General features: G+C 34.4%; 1 protein-coding gene across 1 annotated transcript in view; it reads right to left on the reverse strand.

The window, feature by feature from the left end:
• ROCK2 (Rho associated coiled-coil containing protein kinase 2) overlaps positions 1 to 23,455 on the reverse strand; it is an 80,527-nt gene that overhangs the window by 24,477 nt on the left and 32,595 nt on the right. The window contains exons 4-17 of the mRNA XM_081156513.1: positions 18,391 to 18,528; positions 13,162 to 13,422; positions 12,698 to 12,842; positions 9,899 to 10,037; positions 7,756 to 7,847; positions 6,919 to 7,078; positions 4,847 to 4,907; positions 4,328 to 4,339; positions 2,950 to 3,029; positions 2,746 to 2,794; positions 2,036 to 2,171; positions 1,851 to 1,942; positions 1,364 to 1,610; positions 860 to 966 (exon numbers count right to left, since the gene is read on the reverse strand). Coding sequence (XP_081012639.1) covers positions 860 to 966; positions 1,364 to 1,610; positions 1,851 to 1,942; positions 2,036 to 2,171; positions 2,746 to 2,794; positions 2,950 to 3,029; positions 4,328 to 4,339; positions 4,847 to 4,907; positions 6,919 to 7,078; positions 7,756 to 7,847; positions 9,899 to 10,037; positions 12,698 to 12,842; positions 13,162 to 13,422; positions 18,391 to 18,528 — 1,719 coding nt within the window. The remainder of the gene's footprint in view (positions 1 to 859; positions 967 to 1,363; positions 1,611 to 1,850; positions 1,943 to 2,035; positions 2,172 to 2,745; positions 2,795 to 2,949; positions 3,030 to 4,327; positions 4,340 to 4,846; positions 4,908 to 6,918; positions 7,079 to 7,755; positions 7,848 to 9,898; positions 10,038 to 12,697; positions 12,843 to 13,161; positions 13,423 to 18,390; positions 18,529 to 23,455) is intronic.

Below are 23,455 nucleotides of genomic sequence, written 5' to 3' on the forward strand. Positions count from 1 at the left end.
ACTAGACCTTTTTTATTTTCCACCCTCTGTGCCTTGCTCATGCTGTCCTCCCCAACTCAGAACGTGCCTTTACCCTGTCAATCAATCCTGCCGTCAGATTAGGGATTCATCCTGTGCACCTACTACTCTATGCCTTGTCCATACCTCTACCATTCGATTTACCACACTGCCTTATAATTATCTCTGTGAATTATTATTACTTTAGAAATTACCCATTAGATTGTGAGGTTGTTAAAGGCAAGGAATGCATCCTGATATTTCTACCACAGATGACACACTAAACACATAAATGAATGAATAAGTGAAATAAAATATTAACTGCAAAGAGCCTAGAAATCATACAGTGTTTTTAAAGAAAAACTTCTGGATGCCAAAAGTCATAACTTTATGTAATTTTTAAGACATGTTATGAGTGAAAATCTGAGTTTTCCTTGGACCCCGAGAGAGAAGCACCTTCATCATACACACTCCTCACCCCTCCCTACATAAGCATCTAACATACTAAAGGCTGCTTATGTAGAGCTATGACAAGCCTTAAGAAATATATATCCTGCCCTGGCTGGTGTGGCTCAGTTGGTTCAAGTGTCCCATACCAAAAGGTTGCAGGTCCCATCCCCAGTCGAGTATGTTTCTCTCTCTCTCTCCCCCTTCTTCTCTAAAATTAATGGAAACATGTCCTCAGGTGAGGATTAAAAGGAAAAAAAGAAATACATAGCCCTAGTCTACACAACCAAGTCTAAATATAAAAGAGTCCATAAGTATGCAGAAGTAAATGGTTTCTCTTATTATAGAATAAGCTTTCCAATTTGAAACTCTATAGTAGTTTTCTTACACAAATATAAAGCTTAACATATTTTACCTTTTCCAAATCAGTGAATCTCTCCTGTAGTTGTCTCTTCTCCATCTCTACTTTTGCTAGTAAGATTTTGCCATTCTTTACATCTTCTTCTAGGCCAGATATTCTACCTAAAATTGCAACATTTTAGAAAACAATAAACCCACAAAGTGTGTGTGTGTGTGTGTGTGTGTGTGTGTATATATGTTAAGAATAAAAAATTTGGATGTCACCTCATACTTTGAAGCTGTTATTTATGAGAAGTTTTATAATTTTAGATACAGTTGAGATCCTGTTGTACAGTTAATGCAACTGGAACCCAATTTACCACCTTGGGAGGTAGCTTGATACTTAAAATACCTCAAACTATTTGAAAGTAAATTTTTTGCTCACAAAATTTCATATTAATAATGTACTTCTAACACCCCAACTTTACACATTCTGTAACGTGCTACCCCAGCACATTAGGCATCATCTAAAGTTATTTCCAAAACATGCATCATTAAGATGAATTCAAGTGCAATATACCTTGTAAATCATTAATTATCTCGGATCCATGGGTTCGGTCCCTCCTTTCAGATTCTAGAATCGACTGAAGATTGATAAATTCCTTTTCGAGTTTTAACTTGGCAGTCTCCAACAGGCAATTTTTATCTTGTAGATCTCTGTTGTTAGATTCCAACTGCTGAATCTGTTTTGAACTTTCTGCCTGGCTTTTTCTTAACCGGGCTGAAGTATCAGACTCTGTTCGCAGCAAAGCACTGGTTTCATCCAGCTGTTATTCCATTCAAAATCAAACAACAACAAACAAACAAACACAGGTGTATATAATGAAAACACCTCAATTTCTTACCCTATTACAAAGTATTTAAAACAAACAAAAATCTAAAAATACTTTATGATTTCCCTTTAAAATTAGAGGTAAAATCCTTTTGTAACATGCCAATTAAAACTGTTAATATAGGCAATCATAAATAAAATTCAATATCCTGATTACAAACTGAGATCAACTTACTTGTTTCTGGAGCTGATTCACTTTCTCAGTGGATATTTGAGAGCTCTGGTTTCTTTTTTTCAAATCTTCAAGTTGATCTTTTAAACTGTTAACTATAACAAAAAGCATTTCAGTAGCAAGCTTCAACACAACACACACATACTTAATTTTTTCTTGGTAAGTAATTAATATTCTACACCACAAACCATCATTTTCCAAATTTCGTTTCTTGTCTGCTTCGTGATCAGCTTTCCTCTGATATTCTGCATTTTTGTGCTGAAGAAGTGCCTTCTCTCTTTCTAATTGTCTTAATGCTGATTCCGCATTTTTCCTTAAGGTAATCTGAAATGAAGCTTTACGTTATTATTAGAAAAAAGTATGTATGAAAATCATAATAAAAACAAAAAACTATTTATTTCAGGCAGATAAGAAAACCTAAATAAAAGCTTTAACTGCTGTATCATTGAAACTACAATAATGTTTTCCATATTTTAAAAATAGTACACTACTCTTAATACTGTGTTTTGTTTAGTAATGAAAGTCAAACTTTCTGTCACCAGTGAACCATCTTTATGAGATTAAAAGCATGGGTCAAAAATGTTATGAATAAGCATTTATAAAAAGAAACAATGGTCACTTTTTGTTTTTAAGCCACGTTATTAATACAAAAGGAATTTTTTACTTGAAATATCTACACATACTAAATTAACTAAAGTTTTGCAAAAACATAACAAAAATGAAGCCTATTAATCATGATTATCCTATAACTTTAGTCCTGTCCATCTATGCTACAAGGTACGTTTTATTATAGATCAAGATATGTATTAATATGGTCCTAAGAAAACACTGTAGATAAGTCAGGCATCAAAACTTTTTATGAACAAAAATGTTAAAAAAAAGTGCAGAGCAACTTTACCTCTTCTTCTAGTTCCTTTGATACTTTCTCTAGGCGAGTATTAGCAGATCTAAAGAATTTCAAAAGAAACAGTAAGTAAAATAACTCCTAATTTACAATAAAAGCATTTACCATAAATTTAAAAATAATCATATAATTACATTTTTAGTAATATGTTTAAATTTAAATTTTATAATATACTGTTTAATTATCTACAAAACATACTTGCACTTCTGCTCTATTTCCTCTTTGGCTTGTATCTCAGTGCTAAGGTGTTCTTCTAATGTGTACAGTTTTTTCTGAATCTGTCAGAAAAGAAAAAAACTAATTATAAAATTACAGTCACACTTAAAAGATGAGAGACTTAAAGAAAACAATTATAATCTTCTATTTTCTTTTAACTTAATATAATCTCCTCTATAATGGTATAGTATTTATACCTTCCAATGTGACTTTTATTGACAGGGAAAAATTCTCCATCTCTTGCTTTCTGTCAAGGACAGTACACATGTATGTACGATCACACTAGGTAAACATAGGAATGAGAGGCTCTAATCTTGGCAGAATTCTTAATGAGAAATTAAGTTTCTCATTAATTATGAATAAAGGATAGCCTCCACCGTTCTCCCATAGATTTAAAAATACTGTTAGCATTTGTGCTTATAAAAGGTCTATATCCAAAACAAATATTCGGAACATTTGATTGAACATGCTCAAATATATACTTGTGTTCCTAAAAATAAGAATATAAGCTCTTCTTTATATCTTTCTACACAGTACTGTAAAGAGTTGTCATCAATAACTCTTTTGAATAAATGACAGCTAATAAATTACAAGTCATCTTGTCAATTCTTTAAATCTTTCTAAGCCATATCTGTCAGTCTTTAAACAAACTAAAATTACAGAAAGTATTAAACAATCCATTTTTGGAGCATTACCACCTTCAAAAAGACTTAACTTTTTGAGTTCTTTTTGCCTTAGGGACAGTGGCAGGCACTTGACAAATGTGGTCTTATTAATCCTAACAAAAACCCTAAAAAGTTGGTAATATATCTACTCAATAAACTAAGATCCAAAGAAGATGAATAACTGGGTCAAGATAGCACAGCTAATAAGTGGGAGTACCAAAAAAAAAAAAAAAAAAAAAAAAAAGTCAACCTAAGTCTGTTAGATTCCAAGGCCAATATTCTTTCCACTAATTCTTCCTAGTGATCAGGTTATCCACCGTTTCTTAAATATTTCATATACCTTAAGCAAAACTATATATTTTTCTCCTAGTAAGAATATATAGGTCAATGAAGTAGTCAAATTTAACTACTACTGCATTAATGTAACTTGATCACAATAGTTATCACATGCTAATCAGAAGTTCTTGCTGCTAATCATATCTGTCCTTGATAAATAAAAACAAAAATACATACTACATATGTTAAATAACAGATCCATAGGAGCAATAATAAAAGGGATACTTGGTAGAAAAAAAGGTTGGAAACTTCTGTCTTGGGAAATGTAGCTCCAAATGCTAAGTGGCATAAGGCTATATCAAACACTGCTAGAGTGATGGGTCTGTCTCAGTTTTTCAAGATATATGACATCAACATACCTCTTGACTTTCCTATTTAAAACAAACAAAGAAAAAACACAGAAAACATTAAAATGCTTGTTTTATTTCATAAAATTCCTAAAACACAAATCATACCAAAATTATCCAACCAAATACTGTAAAAGTTTGATAAAATTGTCCTTTAGATAAATTCATTGCTAAATACTCAAAATTTGAATCTCTCCACTATTTCTGTACACTTTCAATTTATTATCTATACTTCCATAGGACTAAGATTATAAAATTTTCTAACTGGTATTATAGCTGTTCATAAACCTACTCTGTCACTTTTGCTACCAAAACTAAGCCCAACACCATCGTTTTAGTAGCCATTGTATCTTACATAATGATACTTGTCAAAGAAATAAATTATTTCAATGTTATGCTGAACTGTATCGCAACAGAGAATGCCATTTAATGACTCAAAAAGTAGCATCAAATAAACTTTTAAAAATACATGGACATTACTAAAATACTTGGACATATGATTAAAATAGAATAGTAAAAATTTATACACACTTCATTTTTTCTTGATTGTACTGAATCATTTTCTCTACAAGATGGAAAGTCACTTAATAACCTAGAAGGAAAGGCAGGAGAATAAGTTATTTTACATGTCATTTTAATCCATTTTCTAATACCAACTTCTTAGAATTAAATTCCAATCACAAAGATTTCTTTTTTTTTAACTTCAACTTATTTTTATTTTATTATTTTTTATTTTATTTTTTTTAAATATATCTTTATTGATTTCAGAGAGAGGAAGGGAGACGGAAAGAGAGAGAGACAGAAACCTCAATTATGAGTTATTGATCAGTTGCCTCCTGCACACCCCCTACTGGGGATGGAGCCCACAACCCGGGCATGTGCCCCGACAGGAATTGAATCACAATCTCCTAGATCCTAGGTCAATGCTCAACCGCTAAGCCACGTCCTGCCGGGAGTTTCAACTTATTTTAAATTATAAATGAAGCAACATATTCTCCTTTAGACGCTTATACTGTTTTCAATAATTTAAAATGCAAAACTTTTCTTGCCTCTTACTCTTACCAGATACTGTCATTTAACACTGTTGAGACTGGAGTGACTAAATGAAACTATACTTTCTCCCTCTTCATCGAGTTCCTGTAATTATTTTATTCTTCTTTTCTAGACATTTTCTAGAAAGAGACTTCTCTTCTCCTTTTCAAAGATAGCATCTCTTGATCTCCAGGTCTTAACACATAAGTGATCACTTCTATTTAATTGTCAAATTCTCTCTTAACTGGATCCTTCCTCACCTGCCTATAAACATTTGTGGGTATCTCCTGACACTGACATCCTCATTTTAGTCAGCATTACGATAGTTTTGAGAACACTGCTGGTACCCGGGTGACCAATTCCTGGTTTCTCTGGGATTTGTCCCAGTTTTAGGATGAAAGTCTAATGCCACATCCTAGGAAACCACTCAGGCCTGGGTAAATCATAATGGTTTGCCACCCCCATTATTACACATGGAAGTACCAAAAAGTTTCTCCAATGTCTTTAATGCTTCACTCAATTATTTAAAACCCTTTGCGGTCGTTTGTCTACTCTCAGCCACCAAAGTTTTTTTTACCGTTCCGGTCGTATGTCTGCTCTCAGCCACCACAGCAAAGAACCGTACGAATCTTAACTCTATTCATTCATATATCAGTTCAAAATTTCTCTGAAAGCTCTTAATTCCGACCAGTACGTCACCCATGTCCAAATTTAATACGACCGCAAAGGGTTAACACTTTTCAGTGGCTCCTCACTGCCTGTAAATTCAAAAGTTCCTTAGTACAGCACACAACGATCATCTGTGGCATTATTCTTCCCCTAACCTCCAACTTCAATCTATTTTCTAATCTTACCCCCAAAACTCACTTCATTCGACCAATATTTATTGAATGACCTGTGCCAGGCTCTGTGCTAGATGAAAGGATTTGGGCAAGAAAACTAGTCTTATCAAGTCCTCCAAATGGTTATAAGTCAGTAATATATACCCTATGTTTGAGCCCCACTGCATTACACTACTCTGCTCTCAATGTAAACTTACATTCCAAACTTTTGCTTCCACTACTCACCTCCCCACATCTCGGCCACTCAAAAGCCCCTTTCTTATCTTTAAATTTGGCTAAAATGCTACCTCTGCCCTGAGGTCTTCCCTAACTTCTCCCTACCCTCAACCCAAAGAAACATGACTTTTATTTTTCTTCCAAACCTTATCTTAGATTTTTCTGGGTACCTTACTTAAGGCAAATATCACATTCTGCCCTTCATTATGAGTATATAATCTTCTCATATCCCCTCATTAGTTGACAAACTCCTTCAAAAGCAGGTATTTGGTCTTATCTATAACCCAAAATAATACAGAGCATTGCCTTGCATTCATTTGTAAATGAAGGTCATATAGCATTCAAAAATAAAATAATGAAATTAAATGAAAAATAACTCTTTTGATAGTCCTTTTGGAAAAACTCTAAGTTTAAAACAAATTAATGCTTTTAAAAAAATATAATTCAGTCCCAAAGCAAGACAACTCTTTATAGCTAGACTCTGAAATAATAAAAATGTAACAAATCACATACAAATTTTCTCTGTAGTAGGTAAATCCTATAAAGGGCAGCTGATTTCCCACAAAAGCTTTAGGAATTGGGAAGGTTTCTACATCTCCTTTATCATCTTCAATGTCATCAAAATTGCTGCTGTCTATGTCACTGCTGAGTTCAGGTACTACTGGAGCCGCCGCTATTAAAAGAAAGAAATTATTTCATTCATAATCAAAAACTAAATAAACCACCCTTATTTTGTTTTATATTAACAATATATTATATTGATATTAATGTACTATATATTAATTATAACATTTTATGATTTACTATAAAAATTTTAGAAATACATTTTCTATTTTATCATTTCAAAGAATTAAAATTTTATAAGAACATTATTACTACATTAAATCAGTTGCAAATATAGATAAATCAATTAAACAAAAAAAGCAGTATGATATTACTCTAGGTATTAAAATTACAAGCAGCAATAATCTGCACATACATTTTTTTCAGTTTTCTACATTCTTTAAATAGAAATATTTCTTATTCTTCAAATTAAAAGTTTGTATTTCCCCATTCTGCAAATTACTGAGATCCATAAAATTTAAGTCGACAAATAAAGAAACCTATAATGTTTGTTATAAAAGTATTGGGAAATATTGCTAATAAATACATATTTATCGGATGCTTAGTTTGCTAAAATACTGAGGTAATATTAACATAGTTATAAATATTACCACTGGACAAATTTGAAATAAAAACTCTAAATTTTAAAATTAGCTAGCATTAAGTATATGAAACATGCTTATTAATTCAAAAGAGAAATCAATTTAAAATGTGATGGAATGGAAATATTTAAATATATTGACTTACTCTCTCTTATGTTATCCCAATTCCATTGATCATTCTTAAAGAAAGGATGTTGTTTGATTTCTTCTACCCCATTTCTCCCAAGTCGTACCTCCCTAAGCAATGCAGTTAAAGATTATATAAAAATAAAGTTATGAAAAGACAAAAATATTAACTCTTTATCTTGACAATAAACATAAGGATCACAAGTGAGTTTGAGATATCTTTTTAAAAGCTTCAGCATGAATGTTTCTCAAACAAAAAGCAATCTCAATTTTATAGTATATAACCTCTAAAGATAAATTCAAAAGACTACAGTGTATATAGTAAATGCCATGGAAAGTGAAATATGTTTCAACCTGTAGTTTGTGCCAAACAAAAATACAAATACACGAGACTTCCAAATGAAAAATTCACCTGCGTGTGCCAAAAATGAATGACCAACTTTAGGACGTAAAACAGATGAGGATCCGACTTCTGGCCCAGAACAATTATCAAAACCTTTCTAATAAAATTGTTATTTTAAAACCTCTCCCCTTCTTAAAAAGAAATCATATATTGTACTTGAAGCTATCCATATTTACTCTGATAAATCATATCTCTATATTTATATTAAAATTATTCTGAATACAAAAAATGTTAACTAATAATTTCATTCTTTGATCCTTTGAGTCTTTGATAAAGACTGTATGAAAATAAAAAGCATGTTTTTTATATGCCCTGGAGCAATGTTTAAGAGAAAAACCTGTGAACATTAGAGGGAAGTGCTCCTAGCCACACTAATGGCATTACATTCTTTTCAAAATATCTTTTCTTCACCTACAATCACTCTTTACTGAAACCTCCCTCCCAAAAAATTGCTAAGGCAAATCTTTCATGAATGGTACTCTTTTCAGTAACATATGCTACATCCTAATTTTATATTTGATCTTTCAGTACAAATTATGGTCATCCCATCAAATCAAAACATGATACAGGATTTGTTTTGAATTTATCAGTATGGATTGTACATTAGTCATATAATTAACGAGGCTTAAAGTTTTATTCTACAAATGACTGGTAAACATATAAAAATGATTAACCTCTTAATCAGGAACAATAAAAATAACTTTTCTTACTTCAGATAGAAAAACAAATTCCTAATATTCAGTTCGATGAGAATGAGGAAAACAATTATTGTTAAAAAATATCCCCTGATGGGACTTCTCTAGGTCAATTTTGCAACATCACTACAATTCCCAGAATTCTGCCTTTAAGATTTTATCCTACAAAAAGTATGAAAGATGATGCAGGAGGATGGTCACTACGGTACTTTTAACAGCAACTAGCTAACAAACATAAGGTGTGCTAAGAAATCAACATTTTAGAGCTATAAATGCTCTTACTTTAATCTATTCTGATCCCATCATTTTATGGGTGAATAAAATTATTTCCAAAAATAGTAAAATAATTCCCCTAAGAAAATAAACCTAGTAAGTAAGGTTTGGATGGGGGAGCAAGTACCCTCTTGTATGTGTTGATCCTTTGATAGGATGACTCCTGTCACAAATATAAATGGGAAACCAGAAAAGAACTGAATGGAGAGGCCGAGGAAGAAACTCTGAATAGCTTTCTAGCTTCTCTTTTTGAGGCAGGTTTTCAAAACATTGTTCATCTATTTTGTTTTAAGAAATATAGAATTTCCAGGACAGACTTGCTCATATTCAAATGCAAATAAAAACAGGTTGGAAAGGAGGCACTCCCAAGTCAAACACAAACTTAGTTTTTAAGATTTTAACCTGTTGAGTATTTCTCTGCACAAAATGCTCTTCTCTAAAAAACTGTACAATCAAGGGTAGTGTGGCTTAAGCCACCTTAGAGGAGAAAACATGAATACAAGTTTTATTTCTCTCAAATGCATTATTTTACAAAGTTCTTTCTTCTTAGACATGAGGGTTAAGGTTAGAGTTAAATTACAATTGGGCTGCATACACAAAATGACGAGGGTAACCCAAAACCAGGCTTAGAAGTATTAAAAAAAAAAAAAAAAGCTAATCCAGGATTAAGTGCAATTTAGATAAGGAGAGAGATTGATTTCATATGTAAATAAGAATTAGGTATGCTTTCTTTTCTACAAGTTTAAAAGGTAAAGGTGTCATCTCTATAAAGACATTCAATGCATTATTACCTATCTGTTAGGAAGGCACAGATGAGATTCTTCGCATGTTTAGAGATTTCTGCATCTTCAGGGAAACATAGTGAGTTCTTATGATCCATAATTTTGCTATATGTTCCTACAAGTGAATCTGCATAAAATGGAGTATCCCCTAAAATTACAAGAAAGAAGACATTGACTGTAATAGAGAATGCAAATTAAACACTTTTCATCTAATGTTTAAACAGGTTAAGTTTAAATTTGTCACATGCATGAAAGAATGGTTATGGGCCAGAAGTCTCAGTCAAAACAATCAGGCACACACCAAGAATAGATTTAAATTTTAACCATACCCATGAACCATCATCAACCCTTATGAGCAAAATAAAGTCAATGCTAACTCTAGAATTTTGTGGGGGGTTTTAAATAATGGGAAAGGAAACAATTTACTGAATAAAGAAAAAGATCACTAAGTGATGTCAGAGTCCTCTAATGCTTGAGTTGGATCATGGATCAGCCTTTGGAGATTACTCTCTAGAGCTCTGTTATACAATACAGTAGCCACTAATCACATGTGGCAATTTAAAGTTAAATTAATTACAATTAAACAAAATGAAAAATTCAGTTCCCTAGTACACCAACTGCATTTCAAGTGCTCAATGTGGCCAGTGCCTACCATAGTGGACGCACAGCTACAAACCATTTTCATCATGACAGCCTGGACAGTGCAGCTCTAAGAGGTAGATCAGCCCTATTAGTTTCTATATGAGGAAGCCGTGCCCAGAAAGATGACGATTTGCCTAAGATGACACATATCTAGAGATGAAATGGCAGAAATGGTCTCCCAATGCAGTGTTCCGCTGACTAATGACTGTGATAAAGAGGCAGTCAAACAAGTGTAAAGACAGAAAAGTTGAAGGCATCATTTTGGCCAGTACGCATGTAAAGCCACAGGCCTAAAGGTCCTGCTAGTATGCCTTAACTACAAGTCACCTTAGTACAAAACAGACTCACAAAGCAGCCAAGCCAAAACTTCAAAAGGGGTATTCAGGTACGTAGTTTTTATTTGTTTTCAAAGGGGAGTGGAGGTAAGCTTTGAATTCGAGATTCTTCTAGTGCCATTTTTAATTGCAATAGAGTCTTTTAAATTGACTCCAGTGCCAACCAACCTGAGCAAGCATCAGGGCAAGCTCAGAATACTGCAAATCAGTGCCATTCAAACCCATTAAATTCAGCTTTCAGAGTTGAAAACAGTAGCAGAAGTTTAAATCTCTTCAAATGACCCATGTCACTTCTTACAAAGTATGTTATTTTCTAAGTCCTTAGGAGTCTAGGCAAATAATAGAATGTATTCTACTTTCAAAAGATTACAAGACACACCCAGTGCATCATCAGATGGGGCTAGAGGTGGGGAGAATGGACAGCTGCCTGGAAACATGGTGAATACAGAGAGACTCACTACAAAGACAAAGGTCTAAACAAAGCAGGTCATACTATGACACAACACTAAGCATAGCAAGGCCAATGCTCATGACCAGGATGGTCATCAAGAGAAGGCGATTTAGCCCTGGCTGGTGTGGCTCAGTTGGTTGGAGTGGCGTCCCATACACTAAAGGTCTCGGGTTCTATTCCAGGTCAGGGCACATACCCAGGTTTCAGGTTCAATCCCAGTCAGGGCATGTGCAGGAGGCAACAGATTGACTTTGCACTTTCACACATCAATGTTTCTCTCTCCCCTTCTCCCTTCCTCTCTAAAATCAATAAAAGCATTTCTTTGAGCGAGGATTTAAAAGAGAGAGAGAGAGGGAGAAAGAGAGAGAGAGGTAGAGAGAGAGAAGGCAACATACGTTACAAAAAAGTTCCCTGCCTAATTATTATTTAAATTTGGGATTTAGCAAAATGTTCTGATTTTTTTTTAAGCAATAACTATACTCAGCTATCATATACATTTTCTAGATTTTTCTACTACCAATTTCTTTTAGGGCAATCATCTATAAAATAAATTCCCCATTTTCAAAAAATATATTCTCAACTTTAAAGTCATTTCATATAACATTATTAGCCTTATTACAGTTGCCCCAGAAAGTGGATTTGGCTACATCTCTCTCCCCAAGCCAGATGACTCAGTCACTGACTTCCTTAGCCAGAGATATTTATATGTCCCTAGTACTTAGGAATGGGAAAACTTAAGAATGAAATCTATGATGTAAAGAAAAATTTTAAAACACTTAAGCCTTTTAAATTTTGATTTGATGAAAGTAAAAGAAATTATTAAATTTGACTGAGCTTCCTGAGACTGAAATATAAAATATATTTATATTGATAGTCAAATGGTCAATAACTATATGATGTATTTTACTAGAAATTCAAACCAAATATATAAACAAGGAATAAATACAAGAAATACAGTAACAAAAATTACTAACATAATTAAACAAACTAAAAAGTACTTTCAGTCCTCTATTATTATTGGAACAAATATGAATAGCTTTATATTTAAGATATTTACAAATACTATTAAATTAAAAAATCTTAGAATGGAGGCCCATTATAGCTGTAAACTTGCTTCTTGTAGTATTTTCTTAATACAACAAGGTCTACTGGAGGAATATTTCATAGCAGTATACTTTCAATTGCTTTCATATTCTACTCAATTTTACAGTATGAGGTTTGGTTTTAATTCCCCAATTAACACATCAGACACTAATTCAAAGTTTTCATAAATTCTATTTCTCCCCTAGGACACATTTAATTAATATTCCCAAATTCTTGAACTAGAACTAAAGTGTCATTAGATGGGTTTTAAAAAAAGAACATTAAATATTTACTTACCCACCAGCATCTCAAAAAGGAAAACACCCACAGACCACCAATCGCATTCTCGCCCATAGTAGCCATCGCCCCCTTGTGATTTTAGAACCTCGGGTGATATATAATCAGGTGTTCCAACTGCTGTATCACAATGCACCATGCCTGTCTGGGTAAATAGCAGAGATAAAGAAACAAAGATGTGTCTAAAAACATACTCACATAAATGCAATTAATTCAATTATTCATGTAAGTGATATAAACTGCTACCAATGGAACTTCATTGCTTACAAGGCTTTGGGAGGAGAGAGGAAAAATGCATTATGAAATGCATTAAAATCTGGATATTTTATTATCTTGTTTGAGTCATGTACAGTAAGCAAAACTAAATTTATCTTTGTTTAAAACTATAAAGTCTGGATTAGAAGTGTTTCTTTTATTTTTGTTTCTCAAAAACCAGCAGCATTTTTTACTTGCTTATTACTTACTTCATCCATCTTCATACATGTGCCAAAATCTGCTAATTTTAGATGTCCATGTTTATCCAAAAGCATGTTGTCAGGCTTCACATCTCTGTGAATTAAGCCCATGGAGTGTATGGCATCCAGGGCAAGAACAACTTCAGCAGTATAAAATTTGGCCCATTTTTCAGGTACATCATAGTTACTCATAAGGTTTACAAGGTCTCCACCAGGCATGTACTCCATTACCATGTACAGATACTTATCATCTTGAAAAGCACAAAAGAGCTGAAAAATAAAATGAAAAGAAAAAATTTTAAAAAAAGAAAGAAAACCAAAACCATAAACGGAACAAAACCCCAAAACTGCTATTACTATTGAAATAAGACAAATTATTTTATGTCCAAAACTAACTTGAACTTTATGAAATCTGGACATCTTTAAGGGAAAAACAGTTATCAGACAAAACTTCGGTCTGGGTACCGTCCTCACACTTGACCAACAACATGTGTGTAAACAAATCACATTCCCCCTGGAGAATACAAGGGTCTATTTAAATGGAAATATTGTAAAAGAAAAGAGAACAAGACAAAAGAGGACAAACTAAAAAGCTCACAAAGAAGGGAGCTGAGGAGGTGGGAGCAGCTCAGAAAACCTGAAAGATCCCAGACTCGATGGCCACGAGAAAAGGGACAGGCCCCACCACTGGAAGAGCAGGCAGGGGGCAGCCCCGGAAGACTGCCCTCCTCCTCTCTCCCCGTCCCCACCCTCCTGCTCATAATGAGCAGCAAGTGGCAGTGTGACAGGCATCCACACAAACAGTGGCATTGGGACCAGAGAAATAAGACAACAAGCTAGGCTGCTACGGACCCCCAGGGAGAGACGACAGAGAAATCACAAATTCAGAAGGAAAGCTATCCACATTCCACCCCAAAACATGTCCCACCCGTCCCAGAAGCAAGCAATTGCAAACAAAAAAGGTTTCCATGGAGTAAAAGAGCGCAAAACCAACAAATTAACATTTCTGAAAAACCAAAATCATGACATACAGACAAAGCAATTCAAGAAACAAAATTGCCCATATACATGTGAGTCTATATTGGGGTTTTCTATTCCATTTAGTTATTTTATTTGTCTGTTCTTGCCACCAAGTACTGTAGTGTTTTAATTAGTTCTGTTTAACTTGCTTGATATCGATTGAGCTTTTTAGATCTATAGGTTTATCGATTTCATCAAATCTGGAAAAATTTTCGCCATTATTTCTTCAAGTATTTTTTCTGTCTCAGCTCCTGTCACACAACCCTCCTGCCCCTTTCTCAGACTAGAGTTACATATATAATCTGCTTAGTGTTGTCCTACGGGTAACTGATACTCTGTTTTTTTCCCGTCTTTTTTCTTTTCCCAGTATTTTTTCCCCCGATATACCTCATCTTGTAAAGTTTTTATGCTGTCTAGAGAAATGAAATAAAAGACTTGTATGCAAATATTCACTATTTATAATAGCCCAAAGTGGAAGCAATTCAAATGTCTATCAACCAACAGGTGGACAAAAAAAAGTATTGTGCTTATACTGTGTTTCTACCCAACTAGGTATACTGCAATACAATTCTGATGCTAAACACCTAGAGTTAGCATCTGATCCCACAAGTTAAAAGCTTAGTCTTCTACAAGACTCCCCTCACTTCAGTCATTAAGTCACACTTCCGGAGTCCCCAAGCCACCTACATTTCTGACTAAATTACTAAAAATTCAGGAGTTTCATGACCCCCTAAAGTACAACAATTCACCAGGATGACTCACAGGACTCAAGAAAGCACTATACTTATGATGACAGTTTTAATATTGTTATTTTTTAAATTCTCACTCAATGGTATTTTTTCCATTGCTTTTCAGGGGGGTGGGAGTGAGAGAGAGAGACATCGATGTGAGAGAGACACACTGATTGGCTGCCTCCCGTATGCGACCCCCAGGGCGGGGTATTGAACCTACAACTGAGGTTCATGCCCTTGGCCAGAACTGAACCCAGGACCCTTCAGTCCAAGGGCCGATGTTCTAACCACCGAGCCAAACCAGCTAGGGCTGATCACAGTTTTACTTTAAAGGATACACATAGGGTGAAGTCTGGGAAAGAGCACACAGCTTCTGTGCCTTTTCCTTGTAGAATCAGGGTGCATCACACTCTGCAAATCAATATGTTAACCAATCAGGAAGCTCCACTGAGTGTGGATGTGCAGAATTTTATTTAGGGTCTCATTACATAGGCATCATTAAACAAATCATTGGCCATGGAATTAAACCCAGTCTTCAGGTCTGTTCTCCCTGGGTGATCAGTTCTCATCTCAAAGCTATCCAGGAGTTGCCTCATTAGCATAACAAAGACACTCCTATCACTCTGGAAATCCAAGCACTTTTAAAAGCTCTGCTAGGAACTGGGGACAAGGAGAATATATTCTTTATTATAACACACCACACAATGGAATATTATTCAGCACTAAAAAGAAATGAAGTGCAGTACATGCTACAATATGCATGAACTTCAAAACAGTATACTAAGGGAAAGAGACCAGATCCAAAAGATACTATTGTATGATTCCATTTATCTGAAATGTCCAGAAAAGGCAAATCTATAGAGACAGAAAGCACATTAGTGGTTGCCTGGGGCTGGAGAGAAAATGGAGGACGACTATGGGTACAAGTTACCACTTGAGGATAGTAAAAATATTCTAAAATAAGATTTTAGTATGGGTGCACAACTGAAGATCACTGAATTATACAAGGTGATCGTTAAATAACTAAATAATGCACAGGAGACAAAAGCTGGAAATAACCCAAATGTCCATGTACAGATGAATGGATAAACAAATTACCCTACATCCATGTAATGGAATACTATTCAGCAATAAGAAGGAATAAACTATTGATATATTGCATCATGGATAAAGCTCAAAACAATTTTGCTGAATAAAAAAAGCCAGGTAGGATGGGATTAAAGTTAGAATGGACACTGTAGAAGAAAAGATCAGTAAATCTAAAGACATAGCATAAAAATTATACAAAATGAGGCACACCAGAACAACAGAAGACTGGGAAAAAATAAAAAAACAAACAGAAAGAATATCAGTTACTCACAAGACAACACCAAGCAGATTATATATGTGTAACTCAAGTCTGAGAAAGAGGCTGAGAATTATTAAGAGACAGGAGCTGAGAAAGAAAAAATACTTGAAGAAATAATGGCGAAAATTTTTCCAAATTTGATGAAATCGATAAACCCATAGATCTAAAAAGCTCAATTGATATCAAGCAAGTTAATCAAAACTAATTAAAACACTATGGTACGTGGTGGCAAGAACAGACAAATAAAATGACTAAATGGAAGAGAAACCCCCAATATAGACCTATGCATACATGGTCAACTGTATTACAGCAAAAGGAGGCAAGCTATACCAGTGGGGAAGGAAAGTTTTTTCAATATGTTATGTTGGGACAACTAGATATCCACATGGAAACAAAACATGTAATCCTTAAATGAAACCCTATTTTAAAAAATCAATTCTGGTCTGATCGTAGGCAAAAAAATAAAAAGTCAAATGGATTATAACATAATGGATCTTCATCAAGTTTAAGGTAGGATATTAACAAGGTAGTAAAAAAATTCTTAAATGCACCAAAAGGCATTATAATCATAAAAGTTTGATTAAATTGTACTACATAAGAGTTACAAATTTCTAGCCATCAAAACATGCTATTAAAGGAGTCAAAAGGCAAGCAGCACATAGGGTCTCAGAGCTCTACAGTGTAAGGAAGAATGTTCATGCATGAGGATGGCTGCCGTGGGGTGCTAAGGCCCAAGCAGGGTGATGAGGAATCGAGACAGAGGGAAGTCTGGCCTGGGATAGCAGAGCCCAAAGGGATGAGGAGGGGAGAGACATCCAGGAAGGAAGAATCAGAGCCCAAGTAGAGAAAAGAGGGGGGTTCACAGAGGGAGGAGCCGGGGGCAGCAAAGACAGAGACTGGTTATGCAGGCTACACGCAGGTGGATTGATCAGCAACTGAAATAGATAATGGAGGCCTCATTTCCCACAAATACAGACAGGAATAAAACTAAAATAAACCTTATGGAGTTAGACTAAGAAGTATCAATGTGAACTTATGGTTTTCAATATCTGTAGTGGACATAGAAAAAAATACAGCTGTGTGTGTGTGTGTGTGTGCGCGCGCGCGCACACGCAAACTCAACCCACTGAGAATGTCTGGGAGCACTGACATCCCAATAGCCATGAGCACACAATATCAATGAACACTTTATAAAGGTCCATTTAGCAGAATTAAAGATCAAAGACACCAATTTACAAAATAATAAACTAGAAATGTCAATGATTCTGCTACTATGTAAGTAATTTAAAGCTAAAAATGGAATGAACAATTTATTACAATTATTCCTTAACTCAGGTAAATTACCTTGATACAATTTGCTATAGAAATTTTAGTTTTAGCACATTATCAGAATTTCTATTCACTGACTACAATAAAAAAATAAAGTAGGAGGAGGGTGGGGATTGAAGCTCAATATCATAAATTATAGTCATTAATGTGGCAATTTTTTTTCTACCTCCAAATTGCCATCCACAAGCAAGGTATCAAACTCCCAGTCATTTAAGCATTCTGAACATACATTGGTATATACCTAATCTTACTCATGACAATTGTTCAAAATGTTTGTAAAATTAGATATTAGTATAAAGAACTCTTTAGAGAAACAAAGCTAGTGAAGGATATAATTGAAAAGAAGATAAAACAGAACCATCAATTCTTTATTTAAGAGTCAAATATGAGGCTGAATTAGGAACTCCAAGACTCTCTTAAATTATAGGTAATATATAAAGGACTGTAGAATTTTCAAAATCCTTATTGCATGAAGTTTATTATTATCTTTATTACATAAATCACAAGAAAGAGTAGGCAGGAAATAATGGCATACTTTTAACCAATCCAACACAATTCTTTATAAAGGAATTAAAAAAGAAAAGGTTGCAAGTAATGCTTGCTTCCATACACAAATGTATTAAACGTCATGTCTACATGACATACTATTTAGGAACATTAAACAAGTGTATTGAATCAGATCTTATTAAAAATAACTGCCTTGTCACTATGTAAAGGAAATATAGGATATCTGGCACACAAAATCAATAATTAGGAATGAAAAGCACTTATAAAAGAGGGAAATAAACTTATAAAAGTTAGTATGCTTACCTGAACCACCCAGGGACTGTTGGCAAAGGCCATAATATCTCTTTCTTCCCAGAAAAAAGCAGAATCTGATCTTTTAATCATTTCAAACTTACTAAGAAGCTTCATAGCATAAACCTTCTGTGACGCTTTATGACGAACCTGTTGATTTTTAAAACACAAAAATTATTAATATTAACTTTATGAAAAAGGTGAACGGCAACCCCTGGAACGCTATTATCAAAGCACTTCAGTTACAAGACACAGTGGCCCTCGGCAGTGAGAAGTAAAGGCGCAGCATCGTTGTTGATCCGGGCCCACGGGTATTTCCCATAGACTTTTTCAAGGGGAAGGGGTGGGAGGGGGAGAGGGAGAAACAGAGACAAAAATCAATGTGAGAGACACGTGGATAGGCTGCCTCCCGCATGTGCCCTTCTCCTCTCAGCTGAAACACAAACTCCTCAAATGAGTGACCGCCCTATCCAAAGCAGAAATCCACTGTTCTCTACCACAGAACTCTCTGTTTCCTTCCTAGCAGACACCATACTTGCAATTTTTTGACATTGTTTCCTTGCATTTATTGCCTGCCTCCCATATTGGAATGTAAGCTCAATGACGGTGAAGGTTATTCATGCCTGTTTTACTCTCCATTATAAGCTCAGTGCCAAGTACAATGCTATTACTGGCAATTAAAAGACACTCACTAAATATGTGATGCATAAATTAATGTGTGAAAAAAACTTATATTTGATAACTGGCCAAACTATAAATTTCCAATTATAAGAAAATAATCAACAGGTAATACTTCTAGAAAGTACCAGAAGTTCACCAGAGAGCGACTGCTAGGGGTTGATAAAAGAACAGAGACGGTACCGTTTATAAACAGCATTGGAGGGACATTCAATTTCCAGCGAAACAAGAGTGGAGAAGCCTTGTCAATTTTCTGGACATCCAGGTGAGATTAGGAGAAAGAACCATGCTCTAAACCAAGGCCTACACTAGCACTCCCTAACAAAGGTTAATAATACCGCACCCTAGAAGAGCAAAAGGGGATCAGAGTTGAGAGGTTCAGTCCTGCCAGTGAAAAGAACTTGCGCAACAACTTGCTCTTTTCACACATCTACATTTACAAAGTATAAAACTAACCCTACAACAAGGCAAGGATGATCAGCAAGTAACTGGACAGCTTGTTAGAATGAAAGTAAACATTCATCGAAGAAAAACAACAAAATCCAGTCTCTATCACATATCAAGGACCAACATATAAATTTAAAAATTACTTGATAGGCAAAGAGGAAATGTGATTCATCCTCAAGAAAAAAAGCAGTCAATAGAAAACCCCAATAGATGTTGGACTTAGCTAACAAAAACTTTAAAAAATTTAAAAATAGCCTTGAGTGAACAAAAGGAGATATCTACAGAGAAATGGCAACTATAAAAAAGAACCAGTGGGAAATTTTATAGCTGAAAAAAGACTAAAATGAAAAATTCATTGGCAGGGCTAATCAGAGAATGGAGATGGAAGGAGCAAGTGAACTTGAATACAAATCAATCTGAAGAATAAAGAGAAAGATGAATAAATGAAAATAAAGACTCAGGGGCCTGTAAGACTATTTTAAATAGTCTAAAATGTGTGTAAATATAAGTGGATTAAACACACCAATTCATAGGCAAAAATTATGAGAACTGATTAAAAAGCAAAACCTAACTTTATATATTTATTTATTTTTAATTCTCACCCAAGGGTAATTTTTCCATTGCTTTTCTAAGAGAGAGTGGAAGGGGGAGAGGGAGAGAGACACATTGATTGGTTGACTTCCACACATACCCCAACTGTGACCGGGGATGGAGCCTGCAACCAAGGTACATGCCCTTGGCCAGAATCAAACCCGGGACCCTTCAGTCCTTGGGCCGACGCTTTAACCACTGAGCCAAACTGGCCAGGGCCTAACCTTATATATTTTAAATATAAGACCAAATGGATTGATAACGGAAGAATGGAAAAAGACATACCATGAAAACAACAAGGATAAGAAGTGGGCAGAGCAATATTAGTAACACACAAAGTAGACTTCAAAGCAAAGAATAAAAGGATAATTCAGATTAAAAAAGTATAATGCATCAGGAAGGCATAAAAATTCTAAATATGTATGCATCTAATAAATCAGCTTGAAAATTCATGAAGCAAAAACTGACAAGAAAAAACACACACAGACAACTCCATAATTTCAGCTGGAAATTTTAACATCCCCTCTCAGTACTTGATATAACAAGTAAACAAACCTTCAGTATGGCCATAAAGAAAATACAGCCCAGAATGAAAACTGCCTAATCAAATTAGAAGTATAAAGGTTACTACATCAATAGGTTACATCACTTATCACTGAAGTACTCTGACATACTGTAACTGTACATGAAAGGAATCATGGGTCAAAGATTAGATCCATTTTCTATATTAACTTATTAAGCTGGGATAACAATTCTTTTGATTTATATAGTGTTATGAAATTTATAGAATGCTGAAAATAAATGCATGGGAAAGCAACATGAAAACACAGGTGGAGAGCAGGGGATTAAGGGATAAAGGATCCTATAAATACCTTCCACAGCAGATAGACCAGATTTTTAATTGATTTATGTTGAATTAGCAAATTATCTCAAAGCAAATGCTCATTACAGCACTGCTATTATATGTTGTTTTAAAAAAATGTTAAAAATGTTGCTAAGGTAGTCCGTCTTCTACATTTATGCCACTGTTAAAACCCTCACTTAATCTAAGGACAAATTAAATTTTGAATGTTTCCTAACTTCATTAGAAAAAGCAATCCATATAACATTATGAGTTAACCAATTAATTTATGCTGTAATATTATTTATGCTTGACTCAGACCATAAGAGAGTTTTAAGAATTCTGTTGTAAAGAACAGCTATGAACAGAAACTAGAAGATATTTGTCAGCTGGTAAAAAAATAGTTAAGTATTTGTATGTTTAGGTTTTATAGATGAATTAACTAAACAACAAACAAAAACAAAACTAGAAGGAAAAGGCCATTCAAATAAACAAACAAAAAGTTACACAATACAGTCTTCAGGTAATTTTTTAAACATGAAGAAAATGCTTACTGGCTTTACTCTGGTGATTCTTTATGCAAAACTACTTCCCTCTTAGTGCTTCCATAGTACTTATAATAAACTAATATTATTAGTTGTGCACATGTCTGTTCCATAAGCTTCTTTAGGAACAAAATATAAACTCTCATGTGTAGTGATTGGCATGACGCTGAATTGTCCAATTCAACAAAATCATATCTATGTCAGATTAAACTTTTAATAAATAAAGACTATTTTGGGTAGGTGCTCTAGTTAATGAGGCCTGAATTTCACTTAAACTACTGTGATAGATGCCTGGCTGGGCGCGTATCAGCGGTTGAGCATCGACCTATGATCCAGGAGATCTCGGTTCAATTCCAGGTCAGGGCACATGCCTGGGTTGAAGGCTGGATCCCCAGAAGGGGGCTCTCTCATCATTGATGTTTCTATCTCTCTCTCTGAAATCAATAAAGATATATTTTAAAAATAATAAAATAAAATAAACTTCTGTGATAGGATACCTAAGTGGCTCATAACACAATAGGGCAGAACCACCAGCTTATAGTCTTCGACTTGAACTACACAACAAACGTTAAGAGGCAGTAGTTGTAATTCAAGCCAAACATCCACTTTTAAAATTCATTAGCACTAGTGTTACAAAGTACTACAATAAAGCACTATTACATTAGGAAAGCTGGTTTACATTGATCTTCCCTCTGAAGATGCCCCTTTCTGAATGACTCTCAGAATAATCTCCCTCAGAATCTTTTTCCATTCCCCTTCTTTCTTTAGCTCCTTCTCTTCTATTCAACATGGATGGATAAACAGATATAGTAGCTATTCATTATCACACTGTACAAAGTATTGCTTAGAAGCATTGCTTTAGATGTCAACAAACCTGGGCAAAAATCCTAGCTACTTATGAACTATGTAGCCAATTAACCCCCTCTAAATTTAAGTGCCTTCACCTACGTAAGAATCGCATAGAAATGTTGCAAAGATAAAATGAGATAAAGAATATAAAGACTTAGAGCATAGATTAGCACACAGAATACACTTAACGAAAATGTTAGTTAACTGTAGCACAGGCAAATGGAACTTAACTCATTCTATTACGGGGCTTTAAATGTGTCTCTGATGTCACTAGTCTGAGCTCCTGGAGGACAAAAGCATTGCTCTCAACCCAGTGTTTCCATTTGTCAGAGAAAAGACTGTGATTCCTCAGCGGATGAACACAAAAATACCATCTAACTGACTGTATATACATCAAATAAGATTAAAAACTAATAACAACAAAGGTCAACAAGGGTCAAAAGAGTTAACAGTGGTTTCATCTCAGCTGATGGAAGTCTGGTGATTTTTATTTTCTTCTATTTGTTTATTTGTATTATCTACAGCTAAATGGAACATTCTTACATGTAGCTAGAGACATGCTTGGAATATTTGAAGAACAATGCATATATATTTTATTAATAGAGATGAAAACTATATATTTAACTTAAGAAAGCATTCAAAAGGCTAAAATTTGTAACCTTCTTTTTCAAAGTAAACAGGGTTATATCCAAGATAAGTCAGCAAACATAAAAAAAAAAGCAAGTATTCATACTGTGGTCAAAAGGGTAATGTCACTGAAGTTCATCCCAACATACATATACGTATACCGTTATGGACTGAATTGTGTGTTGTTCTTTCCCCCCACCACTAAAGTCATATTTTGAAGCCCTAATCTCCAGTACCTCAGAATGACTGTATGTGGAGATAGGGCCTTTAAATAGGTGATTAAGTTAAAGTGAGGTTGGAAACCTAATGCAACCTGACTGGTGTCCTTATAAGAAGAGAAACTTAGAATCAGACAGTCCAAGCTTTATTTGTTATTATTTACCACATCACCAATAACTCTTGCCTTGTTTACATTCAAGGAAAATTGTTCTTTAATCCATAATTACCAGTAAGCAATCTATTCCTGAATTCTTCACATCCAAGTATAGGTCATTACTCT

Source organism: Miniopterus schreibersii (genome assembly GCF_964146895.1).
Source record: "Miniopterus schreibersii genome assembly, chromosome: 13".
In the NCBI taxonomy this organism is placed as follows: Eukaryota; Metazoa; Chordata; class Mammalia; order Chiroptera; family Miniopteridae; genus Miniopterus; species Miniopterus schreibersii.